Source organism: Arachis ipaensis, chromosome B7 (assembly GCF_059453495.1).
Source record: "Arachis ipaensis isolate K30076 ecotype BB chromosome B7, ASM5945349v1, whole genome shotgun sequence".
Taxonomy (NCBI): Eukaryota; Viridiplantae; Streptophyta; class Magnoliopsida; order Fabales; family Fabaceae; genus Arachis; species Arachis ipaensis.
Window position 1 is genome coordinate 17,002,605 of NC_142442.1, and position 17,647 is coordinate 17,020,251.

General features: G+C 30.0%; 2 protein-coding genes across 2 annotated transcripts; one reads left to right on the top strand and one right to left on the bottom strand.

Annotated features, from left to right (window-relative positions):
• Positions 1-1,212: 1,212 nt before the first annotated feature.
• Positions 1,213-5,245, bottom strand: LOC107609096 (cytochrome P450 72A14). Its single transcript, XM_016310931.3, has 5 exons — positions 4,799-5,245; positions 3,894-4,111; positions 2,397-2,644; positions 1,930-2,308; positions 1,213-1,823 (listed from the first exon to the last, which is right to left on the bottom strand). The coding sequence occupies exons 1-5, from the start codon at positions 5,082-5,084 to the stop codon at positions 1,398-1,400; spliced, it is 1,557 nt and encodes a 518-aa protein (XP_016166417.2). The 5' UTR covers positions 5,085-5,245; the 3' UTR covers positions 1,213-1,397.
• Positions 5,246-10,943: 5,698 nt separating this feature from the next.
• Positions 10,944-12,620, top strand: LOC107609390 (U-box domain-containing protein 21). Its single transcript, XM_016311346.3, has one exon. It carries the CDS (start codon positions 11,131-11,133, stop codon positions 12,454-12,456), a length of 1,326 nt encoding a protein of 441 aa, XP_016166832.1. The 5' UTR covers positions 10,944-11,130; the 3' UTR covers positions 12,457-12,620.
• The last annotated feature ends 5,027 nt before the right edge of the window (positions 12,621-17,647 follow it).

The window sequence follows — 17,647 nt, forward strand, 5'->3', positions numbered from 1 at the left end:
ACGATCTCCTCTTTCGGTGACGCGCACTTCCCCTGTGCACACCCCGCGCCTCTTCCATCGATGGGCTCCTCTTCGTCCCTGGTCTCCTCCCTCGCGCCACGCACAACCGCCCCCTTCTCCCGCGCCTCCCCCTGTCTCCTCCCCCACGTTGCACTCCTTCTGTCTCTGGTATTTCTGTTTGCAAAATTCTAAAAAAATTTGGTTGAGTTCATTCATGAAGATATGTTATTCCTTTTTTTTTTCTGCTTAATAAAAAGTTATATTTTTTTAAAATTTATGTATAATATTGGAAGTGTCTGTATTTTGTTTTTTTAAATGTATTTGTGATTATAATTTTTTTTGCACTCATATATTTGATTTGAGAGTTGTAATGTTAACCTAATTTGGATGTGTCAATACTTAATTTTGGATGTGTTTATGTTGTTCATTATGTTCTTATGTACACACACAAATATATATATATATATATATATATATATATATATATATATATATATATATATAAGTTTTTTTACATAAGTTTTGGATGTGTTGATAAAATATTTAGAGTGCATTCTTATAATTTTGGATGTGCGTTTGAGTTTAATTTTTTCTGTGTTCAATATGTAATTTAGAATTACAATGACAATAATTTAGATGTGTTAATAAATAATTTTAAATGTGTTTATGTTGTTTATTTAATTTTAGATGTGTTTTTAACATGAGTTTTGAATGGTTTGAATAAAAAAAATAATTGAATGAGTTTAATTGATTTTGAAAAACTTCACTTATTTTTTTAAAATTAATACACGAAAAGTTGTTACGAGTTTTATGGTTTAGTTTGCAAAAAATAGTGATTACAAATTTTACGGTGATAAATATTCAAAATAAAAGTGGTTCCTTAAAAATAGAAAATATAATTAATTAAAAAATTAAAATAATAAAATATTAAATTTAAAAACTGAATAAAGACTGAATTTTGTTGTACAAGTAGCATTTTCCATATTTTTAATAAGTTCTTTCATATAATAGCTTTTTTTAAATGTGTGCGTGTGTGTGTTTTTTTTTCTTTTTTTATTGGTATTATGTTAAATTCTTTTGACGTCAATAAAGATTTAATGTATTGTCATAAAATTATTTTTTCTACAAATTTAAAGAGATAAAAAGATACGCATAGTAATTGTGTTGAAAATAAATAATAGGAAAAAAAATTCTAAGATAATACATTGGCGGTGATAACAAGCTTAAAATAGGCTATTATTAGACTTGGTTTTAGCGTTGGAAGCAATAGGAGCCATCTTCCTCTACCGCTACGTAGAGAGCAACCATTGTATCATTACAAATATATAATAACAACAACATTATGACTCATGTATATAGAAGCCTAATTTATTTTCTAAGAAGCAAAGTTTAGCACTTTACAACTTTTGTAATATTAAATGTGCCCCGTGCTCAGGCTGAAGTGTAATAATAAAGGATGGAGAATGAGTATAAGATGGAGACAACGTAAAGGAGAAACGTTGCAAGATCATGGACACAGCTATCTTTGCCTCTAACAATCCAAAGTTTTGCCCTATGCAGAGTCGAGGACCCCATCCAAATGGCATGTATGAAACTTTCCCATTTGTTGCCTTTGATACTCCTTCAGCAAACCTCTCTGGCTTGAACTCCTTGGCATCATCTCCCCAAAATTCCTTTTCCTGGTGTAGCATTGATATAGGCACTACAAGTTCCACCCCTGCAGGAATTATGAGGTCTCCAAGTTTTGCATCTTTGCGTAGAAATCGCGCGAACATGACCACCGGTGGATATAGCCTAAGGCTCTCCTGTAGAATCATTGACACCTGATTCATAGAAAAGGTAACAATATCGTATCAGTAAAAATAACTAATTTTTACGTTGACCAATGTAAAATATTTTATAATGTCAATACGTGAAATTCAAACTTACAATCTTTAGTTGACCTATCTTGTCGTAGTCTGGTTTTTCGTTTCCAAACACTTTAAAAACTTCCTCCCTTGCCTTTTCTTGCCAATCAGGATGCTTGCTTAGCAGTAACATGGTCCACACTAGCAATTCTGCATTGGCTTCCTGTCCAGCTAAGTAAAACAGTTTGACCTCTTCCACTACCTCTCTTAAACTCATTCCTGGGCCGTTATTTTTCTCAGATTCCTTGTAATTTGATTCCAAAAGTATCCCCAACAAGTCATTGTTTGTGGCCTCCCCTGCTTTTATTAATTTCAATCTTCGGTTGATGATATTCATTAGCGATCCTCGTATTTCCTTGTCAATAGCTTTCATCCTTCGGTTGGTACGAGTTGGTAGAAATCTACAAAATAAGCACAAATGCGGCAAAAACTGATTAGACTCTCACTTTTTTACTTTAGAGGAACCTGATCCAGTGTGGCCACCCATACCTGTACCCTGGAAGGAAAGCGAATTTAAAGAGTGTCATTGTGAGTTGAAGCATCTCTCTTTGAAGTTGGAAGACTCTCTTTCCTTCTTCGAAGCTACTTCCAAAGCCGGCGCGAGCGAGGACATCGCTCGACACGTTTGTTATGGAAGGCCATACATCCATCTCACATGGTCCATCAGAAGAAGCTAATACATTCTCCCATTTGCTTACCATGTCATCGCAACACTCAACAAATATTGGTACCAAGACCTACAGAAATTTTCCAGATTATTAAACACCATACTTGAACCTGTTTGCTTGTCGAACACTTAACTTTATAGGTTCATGTCAGGTAATCATGTTTGATATTTATAGAGACTATTTTGACATATCAAAATCTAAAGGAACTAAAATGAGGTTATGTTTGTTTATTGCGGGATATAGATGCACATAAATATATGTAGTCTATTTGATAGTGAGAAAATGAGATTATGTTATATAATGAGTTAGGATTATCTTGGATGAGTTTAGAAAAGTAAATTCGATGTCCAATATGATTTAGGTGAATGCTATGGTGCCTAAAAAGTGGTGCCTATTTATTAAAAAAGGTTAAAAAATAATATTTAATTTAAAAGATATAACAATAAATAATTTTTAAAAAATCAAAACTTACTACAAAAAATAAGTTAGGCAAAATTTAGACATCAATTCATAGACACCATAAAATTGGACTATGATTTATGTGATTTGTTAAACATGAGATCTAATTAAATCCAAATTATTATAGTTTCAGTTGGCTTTTTGGATTAATTGGATGAGCATTGGATTGATTCAAATTTAAAGTACCTTTACCTAGTTAAAAAAAAAAAAAAAAAACATAAGTGTCCATTTGTAGGTGTTTTTTCATTTAATAAAAGAAGAGCAAACTATCAAAATTATATTAAAAAAAAAAACTCAAAAGAAAAGAATGACAAAAAATAAGGGGTCTCTAAAAATATCAAACATTTCATATTTGATTATAAAAAATCCAACTATCGAATAACTTTTTTTTGTTGATAAAAATATTAATGTGGCAAATGCGAGTGATACATGCTCATGTTTTTTTTTTTTCACTATATTTTTTAATTTGACATATTAAGAATTAATTTATTATGAATCTATATGCATAAGATTAGATTCGAATCTCCGACAATAAACTAGCGAGCTAAATGATATTGTCACTATTTTCTTTCTTCTCTCTTTTGAGGTTTTTTTTAGTTGATAGAATGTTTTGGATATTAATTATAGGTAGCTATTCCAATAAAAATTTTATAGTTGCCATCATATGAAAATATTTTATTTTGATCATTAGATAATAAATTATAAAATTTAATTTTTATATATTATAAAAATATTATCTTTATTTAAAATATAATTAAACAAATAAGTTACACTTTTTAAATAAAATACATCATAAAAAAAATTGGTATAGTTGCCTTAATTAAATGGCAAAAGGAAAGAGAAAAGAATAGAAACTGACCTTCAATTTCTCAACATTGAATGCTGGACTTACGATCTTCCTGTGTTTAGCCCACTTATCACCATCATAATTTGCAAAACCTGATGCAAGAAGCTTGAAAAGTGGACTTGTATCAGGCTTTTGAAATTCATACACTTTGTTGGTCATTTCCTTTATTTTGTCTGGATCCAAGATGAATAGCCTTGGTGTTGGACCAAGCCACATAAATGAACTCTTCCCTGTATAAGTAATTACTTTAATGCCGTTAACATGATTTACAATGGAAAAATATTCCTAAGATAATTAAATAACATCTATTTTTCTAAGATAAATCATATGAATGTCTCAATTTAAAACGCCCCTACACGTAATTACAGTTTCACAATAAAAATTACTTTTGCAATTTTATAATTCTTAAAATCATATCTTTATTATTTAATTGAGCGAATAAAATAGTTATAAGAGGACAATTTTTATTACCATTAAAGATAATTTTATAAATTATTTTTAAAGTTTTGTAACATTAATACATTTTAATAATTTTGCTTAATCTATGTGAAAAATTAAAAAAAGAAAAAAGAAGAGAAAACGGGGAAAGTAGCATTTTTCTTTATCAGTGTGATATTTTAATCCTTAAATTTTAAAGCCTAGTTTCAACTCATATCTCAGGCATTGTAAATAATATAGTAAAAAGAATCTAGAACTCCATTCAACAAATATACTAAACAAACCAAAACCAACAAAGAAGATATTACATTACAGTTATATTCTCTCATACATATTGTAATTGTACAAAGAATTTAGTGAGAGTAAAGATAAATGATCAAGCATGTGGATCTCATCATCACTTCATTTTAAATAAAATATAATTCTACTATCAAATATCTCAATACTATGTATATACTTATTGAATTTGAGTGACTAACCGTATTTAGCAATGGTGTGGACAACATAGGGCAAAACTCGAGGAGCAATCTCGTTGGAATGAGGATCCATGGGTTTGGATTTAACTTGTTTAATCATTTTAATCATATCTCTAATGTCTCCAACCAAAGGTCGGTATGAATTTCCCTTAATGCCCTGCTGCCTTAGACGCCTCTCTATGCTCTTTGGTTTCAGCCACACCCACTTGAGTGCACTCCACAACCACCATATCAGTAGCCCCACACCGATCACGGTGCTCATAGTTGATAATAGTGGCAGCCCCTCCATTATGATCTACTCTAACTCACTCTCACTTACTTCCACACCATATTATAGATTGCCAAAGATTATTGGAAACCAAATTGCAAATAAAGAAAAGATGGGGAAAAAAAGCGTTTCCCACGAGAGCCACGCAAGTTAGTATTAAATTTTTTAAAACTAGTACGTGCGGACCACGGGGGCAGATTACTCATTTTTATAATCATGTCAAATATTTTATTTTTGGAACCGTATGTTTTAGTAATATGACAGAATTAGTAATAAAATGTTTAAATGAAAACATGAAAAAATAACAACATAAATATAATAAGTAAGACTATATGAGTGTCCTCTTGGAATAATTTATAATAAATCATTTTTGAGTAATAATAACAAAATATTATCATTTTCTTCTCAAGAAATATTTTAATATTTACATTGCATATTGTCTATAAAGATACCCAAAAAAAAAAATACATATTGTCTATAAATTAAATAGGTATTTATAATATTATTCGTTTATAAAAAAGGCATTACAACATACGTTTTCCATATTATTACAACACATCTTAATCTATTAATGCTTTGTTGTAAAGAATTATTTTATTTTCAATATTTCTAAAATTATTTATCTTTTAAATTGTGTTTTATGACCCCTGTAGATCCGGGATTATTTCGAAAATCATAATTATTTTATCTTTTAAAGTTCACTTTATGACTCCTCCAATGCAGTGATTGTCTAGAGTCTAGTCCTTCAGGTTTTAGAAAGTTTTTATTTTCTCTATTTTTTAAAACACCTTACTTTATTTTTTAAAATTTATTTTATGACTAGTATAATAACTGCACGCAGCTGTAGAAAGCATCTTTAGTTTTCTATACTTCTAAGAAATCTTATTATATGGCTTATTAATAAAAACCTTACTCTATTTCTTAACATTTATTTCATTTCATGTACTAACTTCATGGGCTTGTAAAGCGATTTTTTATTTTTTATATTTATAAGAGTAAATTTTTAAATAGTATCTGAAAATTTTATATTAATGATAAAAATAATTTTAAAATAATTAAATTTTAAATATTTAAAAACGTGATAAAAATAACCATAATAATATTGCAAAGTGTATGATCACAAAAAAAAAAGCAGCATAATACCAGACACAAATCATGTAGAATCACATCAACCAATAACATATTTATGCATGTGAATGGGTTAGTGCTTAGTGGATTTGGGTTTTTATAATTTAGTACATTTGGAAACATCTTTTTTTTTTTCATAAGTGCAATTATGCATATGAAAATGGGCTAGTGCTTACTGGGTTTGGGTTTTTTTTTGGGTACTTGGTTTGGGTATTTATAAGTAATGAACATTTACACAACCGGGCCCAATATATTTAAACTAAAAGTAATTATGAACTATTTAAACCAAGTTTGATTGGTTTAGTGGTTAGTTTATTAGTAGAATTTTATGTTGTGTATATAGTGACCAACAATAAACTCTTAAATAAAATTTTGATTTATGATGGATTAATACTTAACCCAAAGAATTGAGAGATGCTGTAAAAAAAAATATGAACTATTTATATTTTATACACAAATGTTTTGTATTTTATGTATTTATTTATAATTTGAAATTTTCAGTTAAATCACTATTGAAATTTCTAAATTCGTAAACCGATTTAAATGGTTCGATGTACAATTCAGTTTTTAAAATCTCTGTTTTTAATTTTTATTGATGTATTATTTATTTGTTTATAATTTATTAATTTCGGTTGAATTTTAGTTCAACTGATTTAATATTTCTATATATCCGAGCCAGTAACATAAACAAGTGGATGTACAGTTGGATTCTGATAACCTTTATTCTTACCCCATCCATGAAGTAAACAAAATTGCACGCGCTTACAAATTTTATTAATATAGTTGAACTTGATTCATAATAAGCTCAATGTCAATGAAGGGATGTAAAATAAAGATGAATAAAAAAGAATGGAATAAAAGTGAACCACGTACACCGACTTATGCTGAGTTGTTGACAATGTTCCCAACATGGCCGATACAAACACGCTTGCACACGCGCAATCTAGTACACCTAATCAAATTTAATATGTTTACCTGTAATATTACAGGCTAGAATGTCAATTTTAGGGGTGTTTATAATTTGAATCGAAGGATGATATGTGTTTATAACACGTAGTAAAAAAAATTAATTTTGTGTTAAATTTTATTTAAATAATATTTAAATTAGATCTAAATATTTTAGAACGTTTTAGTAAAAAAATTATTTTTTTTATTGTACGAAGACTTTATGCGTATTTACATCAAAATCAATTTTTTTTGTTAATTTTTTTATCAATGACATTTGATTTAAATTGAAAAATTTCTTTCAACTCTTTTCACATCATAAAATTTTTTTCTAAAAGTTAGGCACATCACATATGTTTATATGCGTAGAGATAAAAGAATAAAACTCTTGTGTATGTGTAATTTGTTCTTTATTCTTTGCATACATATATACATATTATGAGATTTTGTTAATGATTTTAAATTTAAATCTCATTTTAAATTTATAAATCATATCATAACTCAATTTAAAATAGAATCAATTAAGAATAGGATCTAATCCAAACTTAAAATTTAAATTTAAAAATAAAATAATTAATTATTCTCAATTCTCATTTAATATTCTCAATAATCATATTATTATATTTTTAGTACTAATAAAAAATATAATAATATTCTATTTAAATTAATATAATTATTTATTTGATCAAATTAAAATAATAATTAAATAATTATTTAGTAAAGATTAAAATCTCATTAGTATGTGACCCTATAGGTTCAACACTAAGTGAGTAGTAAATTAATTATACAAAATTTACTAATTAAAGTTAGTGTCTAGCAACACTCTTTAACGACCCGATAGTCTGAAGTAATATATTTTTTCTAAGAATCCGAAAAGAATAAGGTATAATTCATTCCATCTTTCTAATTCTTGGTTAACCCTTAGAGTATGGTTTGATTGTTAAATCCTAACTTATTACCATTATTATAATGAACTGTGAATGACATAAGAAATTTATTTCTTCATTCATTTAATTTCCTTAGCCAATATTTTATTCATCCCAGTCATTATAATCATAGAGTTTAAACTCTTTATTGAGAGTTGACGGATTCTTTATTGACTAATGACTAATTATTAATTCTACAATTAGATCATACCCAATATTCATTCAACTAGCACCTTAAGGTATTAGGTGTCCAAAATCAAAGTATAATAAATACTTTGTTAATTATTTTGACAGTTCGCAGGTCAAAAGAAACTCTATTACTATATTCATCTTGAGAATATCCTATTGACAAATATGCAGTAATTATAACCATTAAGAATTCTCAAAGCTAAGTGAGTCAGTTCAATGAGATCTATTAATTTTCATCCAATGAATCCCATTCTATATATATTGATCTTTCTGGATTATTAATGTATTTTTTAATAATTCTATGATAAAGAACAATTTATATTAAATTATAAAAGATTTATCTTTTAATATTATGATTACTATCACAATGATAAATTTCTAAATTTAATCAATGATCTTATTATATTAACCCTTTAATATAATAACAATAACAAATTATTTGACATATGATTGATTAGATTGTGGTCATACTACTTATTTTCAATACGGATACTATTTATGTTAGTTATCTAAATTCAATTTGAAAATTGTGGGTATTGATCTAATCCGCAAGATTATCAAATTAAATTGAATTTGATCCACACATTAATAACATCGGATTGCAAATTTTAGCTAAGTATCCATATATCACGGATCTACAAAAATAATAAATAAATAAATAAATATGTTTAAAAGAATAGAAAAATTATTTATTTTTTTAATAAAATAAACTTTTTAAAATATTTTATGTTTTGCGAATATATTCAATATCATATCCAATCCAAATTTAAAAACTGCAGATATTGAATCCAATCCGATAATTTTAGTGCGAATCAGATTGAAATTTTGACAAAATTCGATTCGCGTTCATCTCTACTTGATTTAACTCTTAAAATTTTTTGATATTATAATTTTAAATAAATCAATCGATTTTATAAAATTTACACTAAATTGACAATTTTACGATTTAAATCTTATTATAATTTTACATTTTACGTATTTTATTTATTTATTTGTAAGATCTCGATTTTTTCTACTTTACCTGTGTGTATCGTAATTTCAATACGTATAAATATACACTAATTACTAGTAAGATATGTCCTGTCAATAAAATCATTAATAAATTAAATTAAATAAAACCAAGTTTTTTTATAATATTTAAAAAATATATAAATATAAACACCCTCTAATTGTCCATTTGAATAATGACAACTATTTGGCACTAGAAGAGTATACAACTACATACTCAAGTAATTTTGGATTACTTGTAATGATAATAATTAAATAAAATTCCTAAAACATGATGATTTCATAGTAAAAACTTTTAATCATGAATACAAGTACTATTATATTATAAGAGCCATTTAAATAAAGACATTTAAAATATTTTTAAAATTTTTTTAATAATTAAAATTTAATATATATGATTAATTAAATTATGTTATTTTTGTCATAATTAAATCGGACAAATTAATTTAATCAAAAAAATAATAAACTAAATCTTAAATCGATCTAAATTAATACTTTTTTTATAGAAAATAATTACAATATTTCTATTATAAAAAATGACTAAAATATATACTCTTATATATAGATATATATTAATTTTGAGATCTCTAAATCTTAATTCTATAATGACACAGAAAAAAAAAGAATTATGATTTAGAATTTAAAAATATATATATATATATATATAATAAGAATATTTTAGTTATTTTCTATAATAAGAATATTGTAATTATTTTTTATAAAAAAATATTAATTTAAACCGGTTTAAAATTTGTTTTACTAATTTTTTTTATCAAATTAATTTATCTGATATAATTTTGACAAAAATAACACAGTTTAATTAGTTATATATATTAAATTTTAATTACTAAAATATATCTTTAAAAAAAATATTTTAAACGTCTTTATCTAAATAACTCTCTTATATTATACAAATTAATTGTGTTTGAAATTAGGATTCTTCTACGGATTAAGTATCCATAAATAACGTTTTTATTTTAAAAAATTATCTTTTTAGTTAGTGACCTAAAAAAACTATTGATTAATAAAATTTATATTATTTTATTTAATCATGTCATATATATAACAAAAATAATCACTAATTAATAATTATCTGTGTGTAAAAATACGTATTTAATATTTTAAATTTTTTATTATATTACTATAAATAAATTTAATTACTCATTGATTGTACATTTAATTATTTTATTATAATATATTTAATTATTCTAATAATTAATTAAAATTAATAAAAATATAAATTAATAAATATATAATAACTAATTTAATAATTTATTTTAAATGGATATATAATATTTTTGGATTTTATTACTAGCCTGCTACTAGTATAGAGTGTATAACACAAAAAAAAAAATTGTTGTGATGTTTGAAACTCCAAATTAAAATCCACGCATGCATGCAAAGTACACCGACCAGTTGACTGAGTCCTAGTCAGCTACATACCCACACGCCGTTCAAACAAACGACCGTCGTCGTCTTATTAGTACAACTCCATCACCGTAACCTCCATCTCATCAACTACCACTTCTACCTTTTCTCATCAAATTAATCAATTCATAAATCACACGCATCCTTTCAAACATTCAACGTTCAACGTTCAAACAATGCCCATATTACACCGCACATAAAAATACAAACCAAACATTATATTAAGGTGACCCCTTTTTTATTATTATTTATCTCATTCTTTGCATTATTTTGACATATTCCACTCACCTAGCTTTGACCCACCTCTTTCCATTCTCCATATATATAAGCTCCCCTCACATTTATTTCATCTAACACAAAAAAACACACACTCAAACATAGAAAAACAACAACCAACAACAAAAATATTAGAGTTTAATTTGTTGTAACAACAAAAAAACATTATGGTTTTGTCTTGGACAAGAGGGAGGGTGTTCCGGCGCGCTCGGAAGGGGAAGGATCTCCAAGTCAACGATTTAGAGGTCGAGATTTCAGTCCCTTCCCACTTCCGGTGTCCGGTCACCCTCGACCTAATGAAGGATCCAGTAACAGTATCCACGGGGATTACCTACGACAGGGACAGTATAGAGAAATGGATCGAGGAAGGGAACAACACGTGCCCGGTAACAAAAAGGGTCTTGACAACCTTTGACATGATCCCCAACCATGCCCTTCGGAGGATGATCCAAGATTGGTGCGTGGAGCACCGTTCTTTTGGAATCGAGAGGATCCCTACTCCTAGGATCCCCGTTACACCGTACGAAGTTTCGGACACGTGTACGAAGATCGTGAATGCCGCGAAACAAGGCGATGAAAACAAGTGCAGGGAGTTGGTGAGGAAGATCAAGGGTTGGGAGAAGGAGAGTGATAGGAACAAGAGGTGCATAGTTGCAAATGGTGCTTCTCTTGCTCTGGTCAACGCCTTTGACTTTTTCTCATCATGGGGTTTTGAGGAGAATAATAATGTTAGTAGTTTGTTAGAGGAGATCTTGGGTGTATTGGCATGGATGAGACCTATTGGTGAGGAGGGTAAGTCCATGTTGGGTTCAAAGAATTCCATGAGTTGCATGGTTTGGTTCTTGTTGAAGGGTAATATAGACCTTTCCATAAAGCAAAGTGTTGCCATGTTGCTCAAGGAAGTTCCAATTGAAGTGTTGGCAAATACCCAAGGTGTTGCTGAAGGCTTGGTTAAGATGATTAAGGAGCCTATTGGGAGTGCCTCAATTACAAAGGCATGTTTATCAATGATTTTTAAATTGGTAACATATTCCAAGGGTAAAGATGTAATTTCACAAAGATTTGTGGAATTGGGTTTGGTTGAAGTTTTGTTGGAGACAATTGTTGATTGTGATAAAGGGGTGTGTGAGAAGGCGTTAGGAGTATTGGATTCAATTTGTGGGACAAAAGAAGGGAAGGAAATTGCCAAGGCTAATGCTCTTACAATTCCACTTGTGGTTAAGAAACTTCTGAGGGTTTCTGAATTGAGTTCTAGCTTTGCGGTTTCAATTGTTTGGAAGATTTGTGATAAGGCCCAAGAAGAAGAAGGGGTTTTTGTTGAGGCACTTCAAGTTGGGGTGTTCCAGAAGCTTCTTGTTTTGTTGCAAGTTGGGTGTGGTGAGAGCACAAAGGAGAAGGCCACTGAGTTGTTGAAGTTGTTGAATGGTTATAGAAGCAAGGTAGATTGTGTTGATACATCTTTGGAATTTCAGCACCTTAAGAAGCCATTCTAATTAATTTTATTGATCAACAAAAGATGAAAGATTTGATTTCCCTTTTTTCTGTATAGAAATAGGAATCACATACTTTTGTACAAAAACATATAGTTACACATACAAAAGATACAAATTGTATCCCCTAACATTCAAAAGGAAATTTTGAAATTCTTTATTGACAATTTCAGATTTGATGTATTCTTTCTTTTAATTTCTAAGAAGTTTGTAACTTATTGAACACTTACATGAGTTGACAGTTCATCTGACAAACAATTACATAAAGACAATATCAGATTGGATATGGAATGAAACAAGTCTTGAGTGTTTGATTATTTCCAACAATTCATTGATAGGAGAAATATTCCCCTTGATATGTAACCTGCAATCCTTTGTGTATCTTGATTTATCTTTCAACAATTTAGTTGGCATCATCCCATCATGTTTGGGAAGCTTTAGCCGATTTCTTCAATTTTTTATTCTTGCAAGAAACAGATATTTAATTTTTGTTTGAGTAATTATCCAAATTAATCTTTAAGATTTTTAAAATTTGACATTTTGATCCTCCAACTTTTGAAATACATAAAAAACTCTCCAAAATTTAATTCCGCCAAATAAATAAATCTTTGGCCTTGTTTCTTCATCAATAACAAACTAAAAATACTAACATGGAGGCCTAGACTAGCTCGCGTGAGAGTCAGTTATCCACGTGTGGAAACAAGACAAATTAATCTTTGGACTTAAACTACTGCGTCTTTTGGAGAATGCCCTATGTATATCCCTGTCGTTCTCCTCTATTGAAAACAAAAAGACTACAAACCTCACTATGTCTTCTTCAATTTATAGAGAGAAGAATAACCTTCTTCAACGTTAAACTCCCACATCATCACCATCACCCACTTTCATCCATGTCACCTTCAATTCTCATCCCCTACATTTAAATATGTCACTTCTGACATTATCATTCTATTCGTTGCGATTACTGTTAGCACCAACTCAGACATAGCAAACAAGTGGATGTGACAATTAAAGATTCGCATTAAAAAAGGTTAGAAACTCATGGTTTATTTTCAGTTACCATTATAGGGCTCATTTTTTTTATATGGAACAAAGTTTGGTGTTGTTCAATGTAATGGACACATGGACAAATTTTTCCCTGCTATGATGTCAGGTGTAAAACGTTACTTGCGTTTTACTTTTGGCCTGTTTTTGTTTCTTTTTTCAGGAAAGGGAACAAATGTGGGCTGCGTTTTGCTTTTTGTAGGCTTTTCAAAATTTTTTTTATTTGTTTTAACCCAAACGCGGCCTGCATTTTTTGATGGGTTAAATTTTTTTTTTTCGTAATAACAAAATGCAGATTGCGTTTTGTGCTGAGTGTCAGCTTTTTTGTTGGGAAAATGCAAAACTCAGGCTGCGTTTTTTGCGTTGTCAGATTATTTTTTTGAAAAACGAAAAACTCAGGTTGTGTTTTTTGGGAAAAAAAAATATTTTAATGAAGAGGCCTGCCTATAAATACGAAGCACTCCTCACCCAAACGGCCTCACTCCCATTCTACTCATCATACTCTTCTTTTGAATATATATGTTGTTCTTAGTTTTTTTTGGCAGTTAGGTGTGTCAAAAAATTGGAGTAGGTGAGGTTGAAGTTATGAAAAATATTGCAAATTTGCGAGTATATTATAACGGTGAAGTTATACCAAACACACATGAAGGAGTGACTTTTGTTTGTAAATATCCGTTGTCATTTGCTATTCCATGTACCATGAGATTTGTCGAGTTGCAAAATGGGCTTTGTAATAACATTCAAAGCCACATTTTGAAAAGGGTGAGCAGCCTTTTATACAGAAGTCCTGTGTAAGTATTTGGTGGGCTAATACAGTTTCAATTAATGCCCATCACTGACGATGCCAGTATGCAGCAGATGTTCTGTATTTATCAACAAACCCGATTTCACGTGCCGATGATAGAGTTGTACGTTGAGTTTGAACAGCAGTCAGGGTCGGCGTGCGGTCGGCGAGGAGGTCAATGTTGATGAGCTCGGGGATATAGATCGGGAAGAAGATAATAATGACAGTGAAGAGGAGTTCGAAGCTAACTATGAAGTCGACGACTAAAACGATGACGGAGACTTGGTAGGCAATCATGAGGTGCAAAATGAAGCGAATGCGATTGTAAGTCAGCACCCGTTTGGTGTTTCGTTTTTTATGCGGACTCTAGATCTCGAAGCCATGCATGACCCGGAATTTCCTGAGTATGCGAATACGGGTATGTTATGATTATTAACTCAAGTTTCCTACAGTGTTTATTTTATTTGCCTTGTCTGACTGATGGTGGTGCGCATGTCGTAGGTGAAGGCAACACTGCGGCGGAAGATTGCGAGTTTAGTGTTGGAATGGAATTTGGTTCGAGAGAGTCGGTGATATCTGCAATTAAAAGCTACACTATCTCTAGAGGAGTTGATTACACTGTGTATGAGTTTGAGCCGCAGACATTCTATGCAAAATGCAAGGGGTATGGTACAGGGTGCGATTGGCTTATCCGGGCTAACTTGATTCGAAAGAAAGCTTGTTGGGAGATCAGGAGATACAATGGCAAGCACACGTGCACCGTGGGAACGATATCACAAGATCATGCCAAGTTGGATTCGGACACAATTGCAGATGTCATTAGGCCGTTGGTCGAATCAAACCCTCGATAAAGGTGAAGTCTGTAATTGCAGAAGTTTAATCCAGGTTCAACTACACTGTCAGTTACCGCAAAGCTTGGTTGGCAAAGAAGAAAGCTGTTGCCATCCATTTCCTTGCAGTTGTATTGTGAGGCACGACACAACGATCTGTATAGGTGTGCCAGACTGGCTGCCCCCCAACTATACCCTGAAATCCGGTGAAAATCCCGAAGTAGCGGTAGAAACTTCGAGTTCAGTGAAACGATCGACTTATCCGGAAACACAATTGTTCTGAGCACGCAGAAAATGTGCGCCCGGACGTACCACTCGAGAGACTCCTGAGTATCACACAGCTCGGTGTCTCTGCACCGCCGGACCCAAGCAATATTAACCTTCCCGAACACGTGATCGTTCGGACCGGGCTCCCTACTAAAACACACAATGCAGTTCTCCGCCAAAAACTGGTGGCTGCTATCTGATCTATCTGTAACGGCCTCCCCATTAATCGGGAGACCAAGAATATAGTTCACATCTTCCAGCGTCACCGTCACTTCACCGACCAGAAGATGAAATGTGTGAGTCTCCGGCCTCCAGCATTCCACCAAAGCACTCCGTAGTGCAGAATGACTTCTCATTTCGCCTACTCGCGAAACGTGTTGAAACCCAGTCAATGCCAATGTCGCTGCAGCTACCTCATTAAAGGTATCCGACAGATCCAGTTTTTTGGGCAACAAATTTCTGATAGCCTGCAAAAAAAATGATAATTATTAAATTCTAAATAAAATCGGTTAATAATTTATTCAAAAAAAATTAGCAACAACAACTAAATATTATTATTATTATTATTATTATTATCTTAAAACATAATAATAAATTATTAAAAATTAATAAATATTTATCTATTATTTATTAAATAATATTATTAATTATTAAAAACTAATAATAACTTATTCTCACTATCATAACCAGTATTATAAAATAATCATAATAACACTCTACTTATAATAATAATTACTCAAATATAACAATAATAACAATAATAATAACTATTTATTATATTATATATAACCTAAACGGTTTGTTATTAACATACAGTATTAATTATTATTACAAAATATTACTAAAGTATTAAACATAATAATTTTTTTTAATTAAACATTATTAAAAAAACCGTTTACTGTTAACATTATTATTATTATTATTATTATTATTATTATTATTATTATTATTATTATTATTATTAAATAATAATAATAATAATAATAATAATAATAATAATAATAATAATAATAATAACAACGTCACTAACAATACAGAGATTAATTTGCCTAATAATAATAATAATAATAATAATAAAATAATAACAATATTAAAAAATTAAACCGTAATGAGAAATAAATAACAACATAATATTAGTTATAATAATATTAATAATCCCAATACTACTAATTACAATACAAATAAATAAAATTTGAATAAATCTATATATTTATTGTTAAATATTAAAAAAAATTATTTATAAATTGAGGAGGATTCAAATACTCAATAATATGATTTTTTGGTTTGGTATAGTCACGCACCATTTTTTTTTCCTATCCCATGCAGTTGTTCTTCTTCAGCAAGCCAGATCCTTCACACTTAACTATTGCTTCCTCATTCTCCTTCAACTATTTCTCAGTTCTCACTTTGCTTCAGTAACTAGTTTTTAACTTTTCTTCCCTTCCAATCTGCATTTTTCACTTATAAGGACCAAGCTGAACACCTTTCGAGAACACGTGGCGCGCATGCAGCTAGGGAGCCTGCAAAATGCAATCTGCGTTTGGCTATGCTACGCTGACAAATGCATCCTGCGTTTTGCGTTGTTCCAACTTGGTCAACACCTGCTCCTGTCGGCATGCAGGGCACGTTTCGCTTGCTAGTTCCCTTCCCTCACCAATCGCAACCTGCGTTTTGCAGGGCCTGCATTTTTTTTATTCTAACGCCTGCAAAATGTTACCTGCGTTTTGCAGGTTTCTGATCAACGCAGATCCATATTTGTGGACAACACACCATGCATCCATATACAAGTTTATCACTAATCTTTTATCCATAACCAAATTAATTTCTGCCATTATAGTAACAGTGATGAATAGTTTATTATTTGGCCTAGGATTTAAAAATTTGTGATAGAATATTATAATATTTTATTACTTGACTCTGTTCTAGTGATTATTATAACATAAAATGGAAAAAATGAATCAAGAAGTAGAAATTTTTATTAAATTCTATTGTGGTGCTTATTTTTAATAAATTGTTCTTCATTATGTTTAGAGATGGAGAATTTTATGGTCCTTGTGTTTTACTATGGTGATCATTTTATGAAGGATAACAATGGAATATTACTGTATATTGATAGTAAAATAGAGAGATTTTTAAGGATGGACTTTTTTTTTCGAAAGTAAAAGAGCTCAACACATTAGAGTGAAGCAAACAGTATCAAACAAAACAAAACGATAGGCAACTCCCACAAACTCCTTAAGCAAAGAAACAAAATCTCCACGTCATTTCC